This window comes from Cherax quadricarinatus, chromosome 65, assembly GCF_038502225.1.
Source record: "Cherax quadricarinatus isolate ZL_2023a chromosome 65, ASM3850222v1, whole genome shotgun sequence".
Classification (NCBI taxonomy): Eukaryota; Metazoa; Arthropoda; class Malacostraca; order Decapoda; family Parastacidae; genus Cherax; species Cherax quadricarinatus.
This window is the reverse complement of record NC_091356.1, coordinates 11,206,334-11,228,873: the sequence shown is the minus strand read 5'-3', so window position 1 is coordinate 11,228,873 and position 22,540 is coordinate 11,206,334. Positions and strand designations below refer to the sequence as shown.

Below are 22,540 nucleotides of genomic sequence, written 5' to 3'. Positions count from 1 at the left end.
TGGCATTAAAAGAAGAAGGGAAGTAACCCCGGAAAAGGACTTGCTACCTCAAGTCCTAATGGAGGGGGATTCCCCTTCTAAACATTAAAAACTTCGACACTCTCCCCTCCTCCCATCCCATCAATCATCACCAGATCTTCATTAAGGGTAAGTGTCAATTATTCTATTGTGATTATTCTATTGTTATTATTGTTATTGTAATTATTCTTTTGCATTAAACTTAATATTTCATGTGGTAAAAGTTTTTTTTTCATACTTTTGGGTGTCTTGCACGTATTAATTTGATTTCCATTATTTCTTATGGGGAAAAATTGATTTGCTTTCCGATAATTTTGCTTTACGATGAACTCTCAGGAACGGATTAATAACGTGAACTGGAGGCCCACTGTATTCGGTGGGAGACGGCCGACTTGTTGAAAAAAAAAAAAAAAAAAAAAAAAAAAAAAAAAAAAAAAAAAAAAAAAAAATTATATATACAGTGGACCCCCGCTTAACGATCACCTCCAAATGCGACCAATTATGTAAGTGTATTTATGTAAGTGCGTTTGTACGTGTATGTTTGGGGGTCTGAAATGGACTAATCTACTTCACAATATTCCTTATGGGAAAAAATTCGGTCAGTACTGGCACCTGAACATACTACTGGAATGAAAAAAGTTCGTTAACCGGGGGTCCACTGTATATATATATATATATATATATATATATATAGATATATATATATTATATATAGTATATATATATTTTTTTTTCAACAAGTCGGTCGTCTCCCACCGAGGCAGGGTGACCCAAAAAAGAAAGAAAATCCCCAAAAAGAAAATACTTTCATCATCATTCAACACTTTCACCACACTCACACATTATCACTGTTTTTGCAGAGGTGCTCAGAATACAACAGTTTAGAAGCATATACATATAAAGATACACAACATATACCTCCAAACTGCCAATATCCCAAACCCCTCCTTTAAAGTGCAGGCAGTGTACTTCCCATTTCCAGGACTCAAGTCTGACTATATAAAAATATATATATATTTTTTTTTTTTTTTCAACAAGTCGGCCGTCTCCCACCGAGGCAGGATGACCCAAAAAAGAAAGAAAATCCCCAAAAAGAAAATACTTTCATCATCATTCAACACTTTCACCACACTCACACATTATCACTGTTTTTGCAGAGGTGCTCAGAACACAACAGTTTAGAAGCATACACATATAAAGATACACAACATATTCCTCCAAACTGCTAATATTTCAAACCCCTCCTTTAAAGTGCAGGCATTGTACTTCCCATTTCCAGAACTCAAGTCCGACTATATGAAAATAACCGGTTTCCCTGAATCCCTTCACTAAATATTACCCTGCTCACACTCCAACAGATCGTCAGGTCCCAAGTATCATTCGTCTCCATTCACTCCTATCGAACACGCTCATGCATGCTTGCTATTTTATTTTATTTTATTTTGTTATTTTATTAACACATCGGCCGATTCCCACCAAGGCAAGGTTTTCTATGTGTAAACCTATAATTATTCTCTATAAAATGTATTTTTTGTTAATACTTTTAGGTGTCAGGAACGGATTAATTGGATTTACATTATTTCTTATGGGAAATATTGCTTCAGTTTTCGTTGCATTCGGTTTTCATCAGACTTTCTAGAGCGAATTAATGACAAAATCCGAGGTTCCACTGTATATTACTGCAGAACATAATTTCAATGGTATCTAGAGAATTACCTAAATGGCAGTGTGCAGCTGCCCGATTATTGTGAAGCTGGGCGTTAAGATCATAGTCTGAACACTTCTGTTTCAGACCTTCTGAGAAATTTGCAACAGCGAGTCGATATTTCTTATATTTAAACTGCAGAACACCTTCCTCCTTGTAGTTTTGAGCAACCTCTGGAAAAACAGAGCTGAATATGAGACTCTGAGATGTAAATGGAATACATTATCAAAGAAAGATCCCAAGGCCTTTTACTCTTATTCAAGAGGTTAATTACAGTAGAGCCCCAAATGACAATGTTCTTAGTTAGTACAATGTTCCGCACTTATGACATACACTTTGGAACCAATAAATTACAAACACGTGACTAACACTACTGAAAGTGGGAACTACAGTGGTACCCCAAGTTTCAAACTGCTCCCAACTCGAACAATTATGCAAGTGTATTTGTGTAAGTGCATTTGTAAGTGTATTTTTGGGGGTCTGAAACGGAATAATCTAATTTACATTATTCCTTATGGGAACAAATTCGTTCAGCAATGGCACTCGAACAGCATTGTGGAATGAAGTAAGTTTGAAACTCGGGTTACCACTGTACTTATAAATCCTAAAATAAGCAAGAGAATTAGGTTTGATCCAAGGAAGGGGAGGGCAGCTCCATTATTTTTTTTTATCTAAGGAACTGGAGCGACCCTCCTCTTCCTAACATCAAACCTAAGTGCCTCCCACCTTCTCGTCTCCTATATGACCCCTATGGGTTCAACACTTCTCTTTGAATATAATAATCCAGTTCCTGGGAATAAAAGCTTTTCACCATCATCAAAGCACTCACTGCTGAAGGTCTTTAACCCTTTGAGGGTCGACAGGCCCTCTCCGAAACTCGTTCTCAGGGTCGGCCAAATTTAAAAAAAAAAAAAAATTATTTTCTCTTATGAAAAGATAGAGAATCTTTTCCCGATCATAACGACACCAAAAGTTTGAAATTTGATAGAAAACTTACGGAATTATGCTCTCGCAAAGTTAGCGGTCTCGGCGATGTTTACGGATCGGCGATCTTGCCCACTTTGAGCCCCATTTTCGGCCAATTTCACTGTACTAGTCGACAAAAAACATGAATATTTCGCTAGAACTCCATTTTTTCTATCGAATGGGTGCAAGAAACCACCCATTTATAAATTCAACTATCCAGTACAGTGGTCAGAATTTAGCAATTTTGCCAATTTCACACAAATTTCAAAAGATGCCAATTTCGGAATAGGGTCCAGAATAAACAAGAAAGACATTCCTGGCACTAAAATGACATTTCCTCTAGTCATTAGTCACGTCTCAAGGCCCCTCTTATATTCTTTTGCTTTCCACTTTGAATTTTTATTCTCACAAAAAATATAAGATTTACTGTTATGCAGACTACTGCATTAGTGTAAAAAATGGTATAAATATTATTGGTGCACTTGTGAAAGAATATTAGACTCACCAGTTGACGTGTATTGCACGCTTGGCACGATTTGTTTACTTTTGAAGTTTGGTAAAAATCGAACATTTCTGCTACTTTGAGCTCAATTTCAAGGCACCTTTCATTGTAAAACCAGTCAAAATCATCTCAATTTCAGTAATATGTCTTCCATTCTATAAAATGAGACCAAGAAAACTAGAATACAACAATAAATACTATACGAAAATACACTGCAAAGTCGCTGATTTATTAAAAAAAAATGGAAAAAGTTTTTTTTTTCTCATTATGCACCATGTGCTGCAGGATTTTTTTTAGACTGTGCACACTGACCACATAGACCCATTCTTTCATATGAAGGCCTACCAGCTTTCTCCCACTAGATTTGAGGTCGCTAGAATTTATGAGTACTAGTACGTCAAAAACCCCTACGCGTAAGACGTACTAGTACGACGAAAACCCTCAAAGGGTTAATGAGGGATCAATCTAGTTAGAAAAGTATTTAATCCTGAGGCATTGAGAAACTTAGTAAGGCTTAGTTACAACTTTTAAACAGAAAAATTTATTCCAGCTTCATCAGTGACTAACTGCATATTTTCATCTAACCTAATTGGTCAACAAGAAACCCTAACAGCCACTGATTTGCTTAAAGAAAAATATGGGCTGTTATTGAAAGAAATTACCAATAGCCCAATAAGCCAGAGACTCCACTATGATTAGCAGATGAAGGATCAAGTCTTCACCATTGCATGCGGTGTATAACCCATATGTTTAGCGTTTCATGACGTATGATACTAGGCATCCGATTTATACATCAAGGAGTAACTGCCATGGGAGAAATAATGAACCCATCCTACCTTCTGGAGTGTTGTGGTCTGGGTCAAACTTAAGCTGTGCCAGGCCCTCACTTAGTGGATTAATAGGTGCCTCAGCCTGGGTGGCTCCCTCTTCCTGAATGTATGGAGCAAACAGCGGATGTTCTGCCATTTGCTGTTGACGCCATAAGGCATTTAAAGAAGATACTGTATATAATTTCTAATCTAGATTACTTTTGGTGTAATGAAAGAATAAATCTAGGAAGCTTCTTACATATCTAGAACTTAAAACATATATGGGTGTGAAAATTGATACCTTTAAGGGTGTCAAGAAACTGAGACTAAGAATGTTAAATTTGACAAATTTTAGAAAATTGCTTTTAAAAATAGTGTGCTTTTTGGGCGAGAAAATGATGTGTTTATTATATACACATTCAGCATTTTTAATGTTTTCATTTGAGAAAAAGAGACTATGACCGTAAAATATATACAAGGACCCTTTTCAGGAAGCAGCGTCAAATAAATTTGTTACTATAATTATATAAATTATAGTTATAAGAAGAGCAGAGTATATGGAGAGTAAAAGAAAGGTAAAGAGAGTGCAAAAGGAGAGCAGATGATAGAGTGGGAGAGGCACTGTCAAGAAATTTTAATGAAAATAAGAAAAATTTTGGAGTGAGTTAAACAAGTTAAGAAAGCCTAGGGAAAGTATGGATTTGTCAGTTAAAAACAGAGTAGGGGAGTTAGTAGATGGGGAGATGGAGGTATTAGGTAGATGGCAAGAATATTTTGAGGAACTTTTAAATGTTAAGGAAGAAACAGAGGCAGTAATTTCATACACTGGTCAGGGAGGTATACCATCTTTTAGGAGTGAAGAAGAGCAGAATGTAAGTGTGGGGGAGATACGTGAGGCTTTACGTATAATGAAAGGGGGTAAAGCAGCTGGAACTGATGGCATCATGACAGAAATGTTAAAAGCAGGGGGGGATATAGTGTTGGAGTGGTTGGTACTTTTGTTTAATAAATGTATGAAAGAGGGGAAGGTACCTAGGGATTGGCAGAGAGCATGTATAGTCCCTTTATATAAAGGGAAAGGGGACAAAAGAGACTGTAAAAATTATAGAGGAATAAGTGTGGTAGGTAAGTTTGGGGTGCCAGGTGTAAATGATAATGGGAGCCCTTTGATTGAACTTTGTATAGAAAGGGGTTTAGTTATAGGTAATACATATTTTAAGAAAAAGAGGATAAATAAGTATACACGATATGATGTAGGGCGAAATGACAGTAGTTTGTTGGATTATGTATTGGTAGATAAAAGACTGTTGAGTAGACTTCAGGATGTACATGTTTATAGAGGGGCCACAGATATATCAGATCACTTTCTAGTTGTAGCTACACTGAGAGTAAAAGGTAGATGGGATACAAGGAGAATAGAAGCATCAGGGAAGAGAGAGGTGAAGGTTTATAAACTAAAAGAGGAGGCAGTTAGGGTAAGATATAAACAGCTATTGGAGGATAGATGGGCTAATGAGAGCATAGGCAATGGGGTCGAAGAGGTATGGGGTAGGTTTAAAAATGTAGTGTTAGTGTGTTCAGCAGAAGTTTGTGGTTACAGGAAAGTGGGTGCAGGAGGGAAGAGGAGCGATTGGTGGAATGATGATGTAAAGAGAGTAGTAAGGGAGAAAAAGTTAGCATATGAGAAGTTTTTACAAAGTAGAAGTGATGCAAGGAGGGAAGAGTATATGGAGAAAAAGAGAGAAGTTAAGAGAGTGGTGAAGCAATGTAAAAAGAGAGCAAATGAGAGAGTGGGTGAGATGTTATCAACAAATTTTGTTGAAAATAAGAAAAAGTTTTGGAGTGAGATTAACAAGTTAAGAAAGCCTAGAGAACAAATGGATTTGTCAGTTAAAAATAGGAGAGGAGAGTTATTAAATGGAGAGGTAGAGGTATTGGGAAGATGGAAGGAATATTTTGAGGAATTGTTAAATGTTGATGAAGATAGGGAAGCTGTGATTTCGTGTATAGGGCAAGGAGGAATAACATCTTGTAGGAGTGAGGAAGAGCCAGTTGTGAGTGTGGGGGAAGTTCGTGAGGCAGTAGGTAAAATGAAAGGGGGTAAGGCAGCCGGGATTGATGGGATAAAGATAGAAATGTTAAAAGCAGGTGGGGATATAGTTTTGGAGTGGTTGGTGCAATTATTTAATAAATGTATGGAAGAGGGTAAGGTACCTAGGGATTGGCAGAGAGCATGCATAGTTCCTTTGTATAAAGGCAAAGGGGATAAAAGAGAGTGCAAAAATTATAGGGGGATAAGTCTGTTGAGTGTACCTGGTAAAGTGTATGGTAGAGTTATAATTGAAAGAATTAAGAGTAAGACGGAGAATAGGATAGCAGATGAACAAGGAGGCTTTAGGAAAGGTAGGGGGTGTGTGGACCAGGTGTTTACAGTGAAACATATAAGTGAACAGTATTTAGATAAGGCTAAAGAGGTCTTTGTGGCATTTATGGATTTGGAAAAGGCGTATGACAGGGTGGATAGGGGGGCAATGTGGCAGATGTTGCAAGTGTATGGTGTAGGAGGTAGGTTACTGAAAGCAGTGAAGAGTTTTTACGAGGATAGTGAGGCTCAAGTTAGAGTATGTAGGAAAGAGGGAAATTTTTTCCCAGTAAAAGTAGGCCTTAGACAAGGATGTGTGATGTCACCGTGGTTGTTTAATATATTTATAGATGGGGTTGTAAGAGAAGTAAATGCAAGGGTCTTGGCAAGAGGCGTGGAGTTAAAAGATAAAGAATCACACACAAAGTGGGAGTTGTCACAGCTGCTCTTTGCCGATGACACTGTGCTCTTGGGAGATTCTGAAGAGAAGTTGCAGAGATTGGTGGATGAATTTGGTAGGGTGTGCAAAAGAAGAAAATTAAAGGTGAATACAGGAAAGAGTAAGGTTATGAGGATAACAAAAAGATTAGGTGATGAAAGATTGAATATCAGATTGGAGGGAGAGAGTATGGAGGAGGTGAACGTATTCAGATATTTGGGAGTGGACGTGTCAGCGGATGGGTCTATGAAAGATGAGGTGAATCATAGAATTGATGAGGGAAAAAGAGTGAGTGGTGCACTTAGGAGTCTGTGGAGACAAAGAACTTTGTCCTTGGAGGCAAAGAGGGGAATGTATGAGAGTATAGTTTTACCAACGCTCTTATATGGGTGTGAAGCGTGGGTGATGAATGTTGCAGCGAGGAGAAGGCTGGAGGCAGTGGAGATGTCATGTCTGAGGGCAATGTGTGGTGTGAATATAATGCAGAGAATTCGTAGTTTGGAAGTTAGGAGGAGGTGCGGGATTACCAAAACTGTTGTCCAGAGGGCTGAGGAAGGGTTGTTGAGGTGGTTCGGACATGTAGAGAGAATGGAGCGAAACAGAATGACTTCAAGAGTGTATCAGTCTGTAGTGGAAGGAAGGCGGGGTAGGGGTCGGCCTAGGAAGGGTTGGAGGGAGGGGGTAAAGGAGGTTTTGTGTGCGAGGGGCTTGGACTTCCAGCAGGCATGCGTGAGCGTGTTTGATAGGAGTGAATGGAGACAAATGGTTTTTAATACTTGACGTGCTGTTGGAGTGTGAGCAAAGTAACATTTATGAAGGGATTCAGGGAAACCGGCAGGCCGGACTTGAGTCCTGGAGATGGGAAGTACAGTGCCTGCACTCTGAAGGAGGGGTGTTAATGTTGCAGTTTAAAAACTGTAGTGTAAAGCACCCTTCTGGCAAGACAGTGATGGAGTGAATGATGGTGAAAGTTTTTCTTTTTCGGGCCACCCTGCCTTGGTGGGAATCGGCCGGTGTGATAATAAAAAAAAAAAAAAATAAGTTTACTGAGTATACCAGGAAAAGTGTACGGTAGGGTTATAATTGAAAGAATTAGAGGTAAGACAGAATGTAGGATTGCGGATGAGCAAGGAGGTTTCAGAGTGGGTAGGGGATGTGTAGATCAAGTGTTTACATTGAAGCATATATGTGAACAGTATTTAGATAAAGGTAGGGAAGTTTTTATTGCATTTATGGATTTAGAAAAGGCATATGATAGAGTGGATAGAGGAGCAATGTGGCAGATGTTGCAAGTATATGGAATAGGTGGTAAGTTATTAAATGCTGTAAAGAGTTTTTATGAGGATAGTGAGGCTCAGGTTAGGGTGTGTAGAAGAGAGGGAGACCACTTCCCGGTAAAAGTAGGTCTTAGACAGGGATGTGTAATGTCACCATGGTTGTTTAATATATTTATAGATGGGGTTGTAAAGGAAGTAAATGCTAGGGTGTTCGGGAGAGGGGTGGGATTAAATTTTGGGGAATCAAATTCAAAATGGGAATTGACACAGTTACTTTTTGCTGATGATACTGTGCTTATGGGAGGTTCTAAAGAAAAATTGCAAAGGTTAGTGGATGAGTTTGGGAATGTGTGTAAAGGTAGAAAGTTGAAAGTGAACATAGAAAAGAGTAAGGTGATGAGGGTGTCAAATGATTTAGATAAAGAAAAATTGGATATCAAATTGGGGAGGAGGAGTATGGAAGAAGTGAATGTTTTCAGATACTTGGGAGTTGACGTGTCGGCGGATGGATTTATGAAGGATGAGGTTAATCATAGAATTGATGAGGGAAAAAAGGTGAGTGGTGCATTGAGGTATATGTGGAGTCAAAAAACGTTATCTATGGAGGCAAAGAAGGGAATGTATGAAAGTATAGTAGTACCAACACTCTTATATGGGTGTGAAGCTTGGGTGGTAAATGCAGCAGCGAGGAGACGGTTGGAGGCAGTGGAGATGTCCTGTTTAAGGGCAATGTGTGGTGTAAATATTATGCAGAAAATTCGGTGTGGAGGTGTGGAGTTAATAAAAGTATTAGTCAGAGGGCAGAAGAGGGGTTGTTGATGTGGTTTGGTCATTTAGAGAGAATGGATCAAAGTAGAATGACATGGAAAGCATATAAATCAATAGGGAAAGAAAGGCGGGGTAGGGGTCGTCCTCGAAAGGGTTGGAGAGAGGGGGTAAAGGAGGTTTTGTGGGCAAGGGGCTTGGACTTCCAGCAAGCGTGCATGAGCGTGTTAGATAGGAGTGAATGGAGACGAATGGTACTTGGGACCTGACGATCTGTTGGAGTGTGAGCAGGGTAATATTTAGTGAAGGGATTCAGGGAAACCAGTTATTTTCATATAGTCGGACTTGAGTCCTGGAAATGGGAAGTACAATGCCTGCACTTTAAAGGAGGGGTTTGGGATATTGGCAGTTTGGAGGGATATGTTGTGTATCTTTATATGTGTATGCTTCTAAACTGTTGTATTCTGAGCACCTCTGCAAAAACAGTGATAATGTGCGAGTGTGGTGAAAGTGTTGAATGATGATGAAAGTATTTTCTTTTTGGGGATTTTCTTTCTTTTTTGGGTCACCCTGCCTCGGTGGGAGACGGCCGACTTGTTGAAAAAAAAAAAAAAAAAATTATATAAATACATTATCTTATCTTTTCTTTCCTCTTTATGCAACAGTTAATTTGATTATCTAACTTTGTAACCACTAGTGAGGATGAGACAAGAAAAATCACCATACATCAATGATGGATCTACTAGACAAGGAAAGGTAAATGAATTCTCGAGGCTCTGCTTTGGTGACAAATTTTAAGCTAATCTTCAAATATTTTTTTATTATTATAAACACATCGGCCATTTCCCGCCAAGGCAGGGTGGCCCGTAAAAGAAAAATTTTCATCATCATTCACTCCATCACTGTCTTGCCAAAGACATGCTTAAACCACAGTTATAAAACTGCAACATTAACACCCCTCCCTCAGAGTGCCGGCACTGTACTACCCATCTCCAGGAATCAAGTCTGGCCTGCTGGTTTCCCTGAATCCCTTCATAAATGTTACCTTGCTTACACTCCAACAGCACGTTGAACATTATACATACAGCATAAAAATAGTATAGACAAATATTTCTGTAAGAAGTTGAAGCAGGAGGAGGATCGCGCCTCCTCCTGCTTCAACTCGCCTTCTACAGTATATAGGTCACTTCTCTGGCCATATGCCGTACTTTCTACAAGAGTGATGGACTGAACACATCAATTCCAGGCTGAGGGACTGATTACCTCAAACTCCTCCTCTCCTTACCCCTCTCTGCTTTGTATTGGACTGCAGAAGCCACCATGTGGCAAAACATTTCCTTAGCAAAGATTCCCATATGTTGCATAAGTGTCTAAATCTTCATTAATGTAAGTACCAAATATTACAGTTTTTGTTCTACAATGTTTATGTTATTGCTTGTTATTATTATTACTATTAAATCAAGGAATGGGTAGGGCTTGAAACCATGGCAAGTGATTTGTTTGCAATCATGTTATTACAATTTTGTGAGTAATAATTATTATTACTATTATTAATTATGATTATTATTATTATTGATATAAGAAAAAAAATAAACCTGAATAGGTCATACAGCACACAACGGATATGAGTAACACCTTCACTTTTCCCATTTTTGGAAGTGTTATAATTATTAATTTATGGGGAAACAATAAATTCACAGGAATCATACACCACCTGGGGAATGAAAAGTAAACAGGATTAAACCATGGAAGGGGAGGGTAGCTCCAGTTCTCTGGATCAAGAACTCTTCACTGCCATCAAGGCACCCACCCTGAAGGGATTTTGAAGGGTGTTATGATGAAATAAGAACATTATGAAATGATAGTAAAATAATACTATACTAACTTCCTTCCAGTTTTCCTCAGTCCATCCTCCTTTATACCTAGTCTTGCCCATAGCATCGATGTGACTTTCGAGCTCTTCATCAAGCTGTCTGCAGAGTTCAGCACGTTCTTCGTCAGTCCAGTCTTTCTTCCCACCCAGCTTCTCTTGGATGACTTTGTCTTTCCATTCCTCTGCCATTGAAGTCTCTCTAGTTTTCACACTGAAAAAATAGCAAGCTTGCATTATCTTACATTCATGAGAAAGAGCTAAACTCATAAGGGTCCCATTGCACCTGGAAAAATTAGAACTAGTTAGGCAGCTGTGGATATTTTAGTTATATAAAACTGGGTTGCTTGAATGTGCGTGGATGTAGTGCGGATGAAAAGAAACAGATGATTGCTGATGTTATGAATGAAAAGAAGTTGGATGTCCTGGCCCTAAGCGAAACAAAGCTGAAGGGGGTAGGGGAGTTTCGGTGGGGGGAAATAAATGGGATTAAATATGGAGTATCTGAGAGAGTTAGAGCAAAGGAAGGGGTAGCAGTAATGTTGAATGATCAGTTATGGAAGGAGAAAAGAGAATATGAATGTGTAAATGCAAGAATTATGTGGATTAAAGTAAAGGTTGGATGCAAGAAGTGGGTCATAATAAGCATGTATGCACCTGGAGAAGAGAGGAATGCAGAGGAGAGAGAGAGATTTTGGGAGATGTTAAGTGAATGTATAGGAGCCTTTGAACCAAGTGAGAGAGTAATTGTGGTAGGGGACCTGAATGCTAAAGTGGGAGAAACTTTTAGAGAGGGTGTGGTAGGTAAGTTTGGGGTGCCAGGTGTAAATGATAATGGGAGCCCTTTGATTGAACTTTGTATAGAAAGGGGTTTAGTTATAGGTAATACATATTTTAAGAAAAAGAGGATAAATAAGTATACAAGATATGATGTAGGGCAAAATGACAGTAGTTTGTTGGATTATGTATTGGTAGATAAAAGACTGTTGAGTAGACTTCAGGATGTACATGTTTATAGAGGGGCCACAGATATATCAGATCACTTTCTAGTTGTAGCTACACTGAGAGTAAAAGGTAGATGGGATACAAGGAGAATAGAAGCATCAGGGAAGAGAGAGGTGAAGGTTTATAAACTAAAAGAGGAGGCAGTTAGGGAAAGATATAAACAGCTATTGGAGGATAGATGGGCTAATGAGAGCATAGGCAATGGGGTCGAAGAGGTATGGGGTAGGTTTAAAAATGTAGTGTTAGAGTGTTCAGCAGAAGTTTGTGGTTACAGGAAAGTGGGTGCGGGAGGGAAGAGGAGCGATTGGTGGAATGATGATGTAAAGAGAGTAGTAAGGGAGAAAAAGTTAGCATATGAGAAGTTTTTACAAAGTAGAAGTGATGCAAGGAGGGAAGAGTATATGGAGAAAAAGAGAGAGGTTAAGAGAGTGGTGAAGCAATGTAAAAAGAGAGCAAATGAGAGAGTGGGTGAGATGTTATCAACAAATTTTGTTGAAAATAAGAAAAAGTTTTGGAGTGAAATTAACAAGTTAAGGAAGCCTAGAGAACAAATGGATTTGTCAGTTAAAAATAGGAGAGGAGAGTTATTAAATGGAGAGTTAGAGGTATTGGGAAGATGGAGGGAATATTTTGAGGAATTGTTAAATGTTGATGAAGATAGGGAAGCTGTGATTTCGTGTATAGGGCAAGGAGGAATAACATCTTGTAGGAGTGAGGAAGAGCCAGTTGTGAGTGTGGGGGAAGTTCGTGAGGCAGTAGGTAAAATTAAAGGGGGTAAGGCAGCCGGGATTGATGGGATAAAGATAGAAATGTTAAAAGCAGGTGGGGATATAGTTTTGGAGTGGTTGGTGCAATTATTTAATAAATGTATGGAAGAGGGTAAGGTACCTAGGGATTGGCAGAGAGCATGCATAGTTCCTTTGTATAAAGGCAAAGGGGACAAAAGAGAGTGCAAAAATTATAGGGGGATAAGTCTGTTGAGTATACCTGGTAAAGTGTATGGTAGAGTTATTGAAAGAATTAAGAGTAAGACAGAGAATAGGATAGCAGATGAACAAGGAGGCTTTAGGAAAGGTAGGGGGTGTGTGGACCAGGTGTTTACAGTGAAACATATAAGTGAACAGTATTTAGATAAGGCTAAAGAGGTCTTTGTGGCATTTATGGATTTGGAAAAGGCGTATGACAGGGTGGATAGGGGGGCAATGTGGCAGATGTTGCAGGTGTATGGTGTAGGAGGTAGGTTACTGAAAGCAGTGAAGAGTTTTTACGAGGATAGTGAGGCTCAAGTTAGAGTATGTAGGAAAGAGGGAAATTATTTCCCAGTAAAAGTAGGCCTTAGACAGGGATGTGTGATGTCACCATGGTTGTTTAATATATTTATGGATGGGGTTGTAAGAGAAGTAAATGCAAGGGTCTTGGCAAGAGGCGTGGAGTTAAGAGATAAAGAATCACACATAAAGTGGGAGTTGTCACAGTTGCTCTTTGCTGATGACACTGTGCTCTTGGGAGATTCTGAAGAGAAGTTGCAGAGATTGGTGGATGAATTTGGTACAAAAGAAGAAAATTAAAAGTGAATACAGGAAAGAGTAAGGTTAAGAGGATAACAAAAATATTAGGTGATGAAAGATTGGATATCAGATTGGAGGGAGAGAGTATGGAGGAGGTGAATGTATTCAGATATTTGGGAGTGGACGTGTCAGCGGATGGGTCTATGAAGGATGAGGTGAATCATAGAATTGATGAGGGGAAAAGGGTGAGTGGTGCACTTAGGAGTCTGTGGAGACAAAGAACTTTGTCCTTGGAGGCAAAGAGGGGAATGTATGAGAGTATAGTTTTACCAACGCTCTTATATGGGTGTGAAGCATGGGTGATGAATGTTGCAGCGAGGAGAAGGCTGGAGGCAGTGGAGATGTCATGTCTGAGGGCAATGTGTGGTGTGAATATAATGCAGAGAATTTGTAGTTTGGAAGTTAGGAGGAGGTGCGGGATTACCAAAACTGTTGTCCAGAGGGCTGAGGAAGGGTTGTTGAGGTGGTTCGGACATGTAGAGAGAATGGAGTGAGACAGAATAACTTCAAGAGTGTATCAGTCTGTAGTGGAAGGAAGGCGGGGTAGGGGTTGGCCTAGGAAAGGTTGGAGGGAGGGGGTAAAGGAGGTTTTGTGTGCGAGGGGCTTGGACTTCCAGCAGGCGTGCGTGAGCGTGTTTGATAGGAGTGAATGGAGACGAATGGTTTTTAATACTTGACGTGCTGTTGGAGTGTGAGCAAAGTAACATTTATGAAGGGGTTCAGGGAAACCGGCAGGCCGGACTTGAGTCCTGGAGATGGGAAGTACAGTGCCTGCACTCTGAAGGAGGGGTGTTAATGTTGCGGTTTAAAAACTGTAGTGTAGAGCACCCTTCTGGTAAGACAGTGATGGAGTGAATGATGGTGAAAGTTTTTCTTTTTCGGGCCACCCTGCCTTGGTGGGAATCGGCCAGTGTGTTAATAATTAATATTAGGGTAAGCAAGTAAGTTTATTTAGGTACAGTTAGACATATGCACAGATACACAAAATTAGGTGAAAAAACTATCATAAATAGTAACATGTATAAACTACCTTGGATAACCCCCAAAAAGGTCAGATAAAATGATTTATTTCCACTGGGATATTTGTAATATCTTATTATTAAAAACTTCTTCTTTCTTTCTTTCAACGTACCAGCCGTATCCCACTGAGGTGAGGTGGCCCAAAAAGAAAAACGAAAGCTTCTCCTTTTAAATTTAGTAATACATGTATATAGGGAAGAAGGGGTTACTAGCCCCTTGCTCCCGGCATTTTAGTCGCCTCTTATGACACGCATGGCTTACGGAGGAAGAATTCTGTTCTACTTCCCCATGGAATTATTAAAAACCTATCTGTAAAAAACAGTAAAAATCAGTCTCTGTTTCTGACTCAAAATGTAAGGAAAGTTTTATTTAGGTTCAATGCACAAGTTTTAGCTGTCTACAGATACATTATAAATAACTAATGCAGAAATTGTGTAATAAAGTTACATTATATACATTATTCTATGTTGCTATCCCATGGGCTCGAAGTATACCTGCATCCATTGCACAACACACTAAATAAGGGAAAACTTATATAATTAAGAATAAAAAAGCACAATTCCGTGACTGGAACAATACACAAATAACCTACACAGAGAAGAAAGAAACTTGATGTCTTTTTGGGTGTCTAGTTAATGTTCCAAGTCAAACCGAAATGTCAACATAAGTTTCATTCTCCTATATGTGGGTTATTTGTGTATTACATAATACTTCTTCAATTAAAAAAATATAAAAGGCTCTGAACTCAACATTTACCCCCAAAATTTTAAACACTGCTGGTACTTAACATTTATCAAAGCTCTGCGTACATACAGTATAAATATTCCTTTACGATGGTAAGCTTATTTAGCTACAATTTTACAAAATTTTTGAATGATTATAATTGTCTTACATTGTAATATGTGTAAATTACCTAGGATAACCCAGAAAGTCAAAGTGACTTATTTACTAATAATTATTATTATTATTATTATAATTATCAAAACTAAGTGCTAAACCCACAAGGGTCATACAATGTTGGCTTATTTACCTCCATAGAATACAGATATTATTTTTACAATGATCTTGGAGACACATAGGCATTATGGACATACGAAAAAACACAATAGGTGTCCTGTAACTCGATCAGTAGAACATTCAGCTCCCACACTGAGGTCCGGGGGTCGATTCCCGGTACTGGTGGAAACATTAGGATGTGTTTCCTTAAGACACCTGCTGTCCATATTCACCTAGCAATAAAATAGGTACCTGGGTGTTAGTTGGCTGGTGTGGGTCGCATCCTGGGACAAAACTGACTTAATTTGCCCGAAATGCTCAGCATAACAAGTGGCTTTCTATATAGTAGTATGTCACTGATGTCAGGTAGGACTGTATACCTTGTACTTGTAGAAAAAAAGATTATTATTATTATAATCAATACAAAGCGCTAAATCTACTAGGGTCATACATAGCTGCATATTAATTATTAATATTATTATTAAAGGCAAGACAGTGTGACTCATTTCCATAGGTATCCCTGTGCTCTTCTTCAGAATACTACTTACACTTTACTGCAATATTTCTCCTCCTCCAGATGAGTGTAACAGTTGTAGTGTATTGTCACTCTTGTTGTGTTGGGCCACTGATTTTTCTCCTCTATTTTTGATTCATGAAATAAAAGCTCGCAACGTGGAAAAATATATAATGCTGAATGTTGTGTTGTTGGTTGTAAGGGCTGATACTGCTCCTCGAGCTGTCTCAACCCTTATAACATTATGATTATGGTACTGAACATCTTATCTATGACTCACGAAATCGTAATGACACGATTGCAAACAAACCATACCACGGTCTGGAGTTTTGAGACTCTCTGACCCCGGGTTCAATCCCGCCCGTGGTATGGTTTGTTTGCAATCGTGTCATTACGATTTCGTGAGTCATGTTGACGGCATTGAGGGGACTTGAGCTAGAGTTCGTCACTGCCACGCTAGCTGGAGATTCGTCTGTAAAAACTTGCATTTGTGGTCACAGTGGTGCCTATGCTAACCTGAAGCTAGCTGGTCCAGTGGCTAACGCGACGGGCTGGAGTTTTGAGACTCTCTGACCGCGGGTTCAATCCCGCCCGTGGTATGGCTTATCTTATCTATGTTTTGTTGTTGGTTGTAAGAGCTGATACTGCTCCTCCAGCAGTCTCAACCCTTATAGCATTATGATTATGGTACTGAACATCTTACCTATGTTTTGTTGTTAGTTGTAAGGGTCGATACTGCTCCTCCAGCTGTCTCAACCCTTATAACATCAAGATTTGATACTGAATATCTTATCTAAGTAAAATAACTAAGTAGGTAAGTAAGTTTATTTAGGTACAGATACACATAAGTATACTTATTTCAGTCACAGTGACCTATTTCACAGTTACAGTGACCTATTTCAGTTACAGTGACCTGTTTCAAAGTCACAGTGATCTATTTCAAAGTCACAGTGATCTATTTCAAAGTCACAGTGGCATATTTCAAAGTCACAGTGGCCTATTTCAAAGTCACAGTGACCTATTTCAAAGTCACAGTGACTTATTTCAAAAAGTCAGACAAAGTGACAGTTCATCTGTGTGTAGTTATATGCGAGGCAGAGAAACTGATTACCTCATCTACTACTGTCTTTGTTTATCATTTCTATTCTAAAAAAAAAAGTCTGTGGTTTGTGAAGAGTTTTCAAATAAAGGTAATGCAGGTGGAAATAAGCCACTTCGACTGACATTTTTGGGTAATCCTAGGTAGTTTATACACGTTACTATGTATGATAATTGTAATGATCTAAATTTGTGTAATTGTACATATATGTATAATTATGTACTGGACTGAGGAAGCCACTGGGTGACGAAACATTTCCACAGTAAAGATACCCAAAATGTTGCATCATCCTGTCGGTTCTCTCAACCATTTACCCACATAAATTATTATAAAAAAAGCGCTATATCCACCTAATTAAACTTACTTCCGACTCCTCGTCGAGCTGTATGAAGTCTTCCTTCAACACACCAATCCCGGGTCAACCCAACCCTTATTTATTTTTTTGTTTAAATTTACGCTGCCTTATTATATGTTCACAGGCAAACGCTGAACCAGTAGGTACCATTGCTGACTGGAGAATGGGAGGTAATCAGGATCACTCCAAGGAAGAGAAAATATCCATTTTCATAGACCAGGAGTCCATCACCTCCATCAAAGAATCTCCCTCCTGGGGTTTCGATATTTGTTATTTCATAGGTAATATTATTTGATCATAATTATGTTTAGAAGAGAATTATTATTATTATCAAAACTAAGCACTAGATCACTAGGGACATACAGCACTGCATTTTTGAGAGAAGCAGTAAATTAATAATGGCCATAGAGCTCTATCATGGAAATAGAAAACAATCATGTCTGTACATATGTACCTACCTACCTACATACATATATACAAACAAAAACAAATATATGTATAAATAATACATACATATAAATACACATAAACATGTAATTATATTCATAAGAATGCACTAATTAAATTTTTATTATTGCATTCACAGGGAAGCTTAACCCATATGAGTCATACAGCACCTGCATGAATGGGAAATTTTAAGGTTTGATCTATGGAAAAGGAGAATAGCTTCAGTTTTTTTTGCATCAGGAGTCCATCACCAGTTTCAAGACACTTGGCTTTCAACTTTTTTTAAAGTTGTGTACTGAAGATTGGTACAATGTTGAATTTTGTGTTGTTTCCAGTATATTTTCTGAAGTTCAAATATATATAATTAGTATTTTGCATCATTAAAGGCATCCCTTTTTTTGTGGCTTTGTTTAATCCTACCATACCTTCCATTATTGCTGTTATATTTTTGGGGACGTGCTAAAATCATTAGCCATACAGCACTTGACGAATAAGAGGCAGTCAGGTTTAATCCAAGGAGGTAAAGAGTAGCTCCAATTTTCTGAATCAAGAGCCCTTCACCAGCATCAAGGCACCCCCTTAACAGGTATAACCATCCTGAATTTATCAGTGCAGTATTGTATTAATAAATCATTTTCATCTTTGCTTTCTGCACCTCAGTCATAAATATTTTGTAGATGAAATAATATTTTACATAGCTGCAGCCTATAATCACATCACATTCTGTATTTAAAAGAAAATATTCTTTGGTGTGGTAAATTATAAAAAACAGTAGCTTTAAAAAGTTTATATAGTACACATCTTAAAAAAGACAGATCCTTCAGTACCATTGCAAAAGCAAGTTACCCATGTATATGTACTTTCAACTCCAAATTTCAGCTTTTTAAAATAATGTCTATTGCTTAAAGTATCTCTAACAACTGCACTCTCACCCTCTATCTTAACAACAACTTCAAAATAGATATCCTGGCAGTTAATATCTTCAATGTTCCAAGGATCCTCCCATTCCATGAACAGCTTTGTATAGGAGCTACCTTTTATTAGGTAACAATGTACTTCTTGTACTTTGGAAGGATGCAATAAACAATCTATTTTATTGTTTACAGCTTCATTTATTAAATAATCTTTAGACTTGCTGAAGCCCTCTCTCAAAATACTTGAAAATGGATCACTTAGGTATTTAGTATCATTTTCATTGGTATGAACTCGTGTGTCTTGATACATTCTAAAAAGCCAGGTGGTATTATCACAGCATTCCACAGCATTAAGTTTGTTTTCATGAAGCCCTTTAATTATATCCTGTTGTTTATCAAATGACAAATGACTCAGCCCTCCATAGAAACTTGGGTATTCAGGGTGATATACGGTATTCTCCAGGTCCTCATTCATCCATGGAACATATGTGATGCCAAAGTTTGGCAGTTCACATAGTGTTTTATAAACTGTGGCAGCATTAGGATTTATCCCATAGGGCCATATCTCTACCAAAATAGAACCAGGTGGTAGGAACATGCCAAGAATTAGAGCTGCACCATGCACTCCAACAGCTACACGAGCTCGAGTTAATTCACTTATTATTGTAAAAAATTCTTTGTCTTCGAGAGACAAAATTGTAACTTCTGAATCTTTCTGATTACCTTGCAGTGTAAGCTGGTCTTTGATAACAGCAGATAAGTCCTCTTCATTTAGTATTTTACGATTGTATTTCCTTGATATTAAAACACCCAACTGTATGCCAGTTACATGATACTCTATCTTTAGTTTTCCTTTTATAAAGTCAGTAAATTGTCTTAAATGATAACCAGAGAAAGTGTTACTGACCTGAGGACCCTGTGGTTTTCCAAAGCCATATTGGTACCATACACTTAGTTTATTCAGTCCAATGTGTGCATTTGCAAAACAATACCAAACATACTTGCTAACTGAATTACTTTCTGACATCAATAAAACATTTTTGGACATTAACTGATAGAGATCCCAGTACATGCCTCGATCATTTTCATCAGTAAAAATAAGTGTCATGTTATCTGAGCAGGTCACATCATTCATACAAATTTCCTTAACTGTAAAATATGTAGGTAAAAGATCATCATGAAAGACATGGAGAAGGTTGTCTGACTTGAAACGAGCCATTATGAGGCTCTTTCCAGGAATTGTCTTGCATTTATATTTTGTGGTAAATGAAGCAAATGGTACAGTTGTTATTAATATTTGAAAAGCATTATGGCCTACCACAGAAGACATGAACAATTGATCCTGTAAAGTTTTGATGCTATTTATGCCATAGAGAACAGAATTAAAATGATATACAAAAACAAACTCTCTCTTTTCAAGATTATAATAAAGATTCTGAAAGCGGCATCTGAGACCCGATTCTGGTGATGAATGACACCACACCGAAGAATAAGAACACATAGAGGATAACCTTGAAGAATGCAAATGGTTATGTATCTTATCTCTGTTAAATGCCTTATTACTTGTGGTTACAATGTTAATGTTCTCCTGAGTTTCATTGCATAGGGGAAATGTATGGGAATGTAATGTACATATCTTAGCAAATTGCACTTTTTTAGTAGCATTCCAGAATGCAAATGTGTAGAGATTATGAGTCCAAGCCTCTCTACACGAACTTGAACAAAAAGTTTCTTTGTGTGATGATCTGTCGCTTCTCCTGCTGAGTGGTTCAATTAAAGCTTTCTCCCTTCTTACATTTGAAGTAGAAGGCTCTAGTTCATGAGGTTTGCGAAATGAACTTAATGTTTCATCGATGTGCTTGCTGGGGGCTTCACATGTTGAACTAACTACTGTGACGATCAGTATGATTATGTCAATCAAAGTCTTGAACATTCCTACCATAGCAGTATCCCTGGAAATAAGAAAATTCAATATTTTTATACCACTGTTGATATAATAATAATAATATTATTATTATTATTATTATTATTTTTTTTTATTATCACACTGGCCGATTCCCACCAAGACTGGCCTCTCCTGTGTACCAGGAAAAAATATCCCATGTCCTCTCGGCTCACACCCGAGAGGTCATGAGGTTGAACCCCACTATGAGGTGGGGTCCCCTCAAGGAAGGTTCCTTGATACTGGTGAGAGGCTCTTGATCTAGGGAATTGGATCTGTGCTCAGTTCCCTAAATTAAGCCTGAATACCTTCCACATCCACGGGTTTAGCGTGCCACTCTTGATTATAATAATAATATGAGGTGGGATGTACAGGCAAGTCTCCTAGCACCTGCTTACTCTGTTACCTAGCAACAGAGATCTGAGTTAGTGGACTCAGGTAACCTTCAGGTGATTGGTGGGTTGCATCCTGTGGGAGGACTTAAAGGCATCAATAAAAATAAGCCACAATGACTAGCTTTACTGGGTTATTCTGGGTTACTAACCCTATGGGGTACAAACTGCCAAACAGAGCCAATGGGGGACGAGAGTAATGCTGTATGACCCTTGTGGGTTTAGCACTTAGTTTTGATTATAATAATAGGGGGCGAGAACTTTGAGTAATTTCGAATATAGGTTGACCAAGGTACATGAATGGGTTTGGTTAGGTGCGAGTGGGACCTGCCTAGCATGGGCCAGTAGGCCTACTGTGGGGTTCTTTCATTCTTATGTTAATAATATTTTCTTCAATAAAAGTTACTAACCTCCCACCGGGTTAATAGTCCTATTACTCACTTTGAAAGTACGTAACACTTGAAACATTATTATTTTACTTTATTATTATTATTATTTTATTCAAAAAGCAGGTGCTAAATCCACATGGTCATACAATATTAAGCTTCAGAGAAAAAGGTTACAAACCTAAATAGAAACGTAATGTCAGCCGTGTTGTTATTATTGTTATTGTTGGTTTTATAGGTTGAAAAAATGGTCAAGGAGCCGTATAAACCCTACCGTTAAAACACCGGAGTCGGTTAGTTAGTTTATTCAGGTGTACACAAATAGCTATATAGCTTATCATACATACCAACATGTGTGTAGAGAACCTAGGATAACCCAAATAAGTCGTTGTTTAATGGAGTTTTAAAGTCTATTCACTACATTACACCCCCGTGGCCTGGTGGCTAAAGCTGGGTTCGATTCCCAGCGAGGGTAGAAACATGGGGCTTTTTTTTTTTTTACATTGGTTGTCTATGTTAACCCATCAGTAAAATGAGTACCTGGGTGTTAGTGACTGGTGTGGGTCGCATCCTGGGACAAAACTGACCTAATTTACCCGAAATGCTCTGCATAACAAGGAGCTTTCTATACAGTAGTATGTTATTGATGTCAGCTAGGACTGTATACCTTGTACATGTACTTGTAGAAATAATAATAATAATAATAATAATAATAATAATAATAATAATAATAATAATGATTATTATTATTATTATTATTATTATTATTATTATTATTATTGTTGCTGTTGTTGTTGTGCTACGATTAGTTTATTGCAAGGTTCTCAACGTTGACTTATTAACGCTTATTGAAAACTTAAAATATCTTTATTTTTGCTTACATTAGGTTAGGTTAAGCTAGGTTAGGTTAGGTTATGCTAGGTTACGTTAGGTTATGCTGGGTTACGTTAGGTTAGGTTATGCTAGGTTAAGTTATACTAGGTTACATTAGGTTAAGTTATGCTAGGTTACGTTAGGTTAGGTTATGCTGGGTTACATTAGGTTAGGTTATACTAGGTTACATTAGGTTAGGTTATGCTAGGTTACGTTATGTTTGGTTACAGTAAGAGTCCCACAAGGAAGTGTCCTTGGACCACTCCTCTTTCTCATCTACATCAATGATCTACCGAATGCATCACAACTACTCAAA

General features: G+C 38.1%; 1 protein-coding gene and 1 long non-coding RNA gene across 5 annotated transcripts in view; one reads left to right on the top strand and one right to left on the bottom strand.

Moving 5' to 3' along the window:
- Dpit47 (DNA polymerase interacting tpr containing protein of 47kD) overlaps positions 1-21,553 on the bottom strand; it is a 33,547-nt gene extending 11,994 nt beyond the window's left edge. Inside the window, exons 1-4 of one of the 4 annotated variants that reach the window (XM_070098937.1) lie at positions 21,533-21,553; positions 10,729-10,927; positions 4,028-4,160; positions 1,735-1,896 (exon numbers count right to left, since the gene is read on the bottom strand). In XM_070098937.1, coding sequence (XP_069955038.1) covers positions 1,735-1,896; positions 4,028-4,160; positions 10,729-10,905 — 472 coding nt within the window. In that variant the 5' untranslated portion in view covers positions 10,906-10,927; positions 21,533-21,553. Of the gene's footprint in view, positions 1-1,734; positions 1,897-4,027; positions 4,161-10,728; positions 10,928-15,850; positions 16,017-16,332; positions 16,404-21,532 lie in introns of those variants that run through there. The other 3 variants (XM_070098938.1, XM_053793742.2, XM_053793743.2) reach the window with 3 other exon arrangements.
- On the top strand, positions 16,107-18,131 carry LOC128700500 (uncharacterized). The gene is made up of 3 exons (XR_008408770.2): positions 16,107-16,412; positions 17,395-17,551; positions 17,857-18,131. It is a non-coding gene; the product is annotated as an uncharacterized lncRNA (long non-coding RNA).
- Positions 21,554-22,540: the final 987 nt, after the last annotated feature.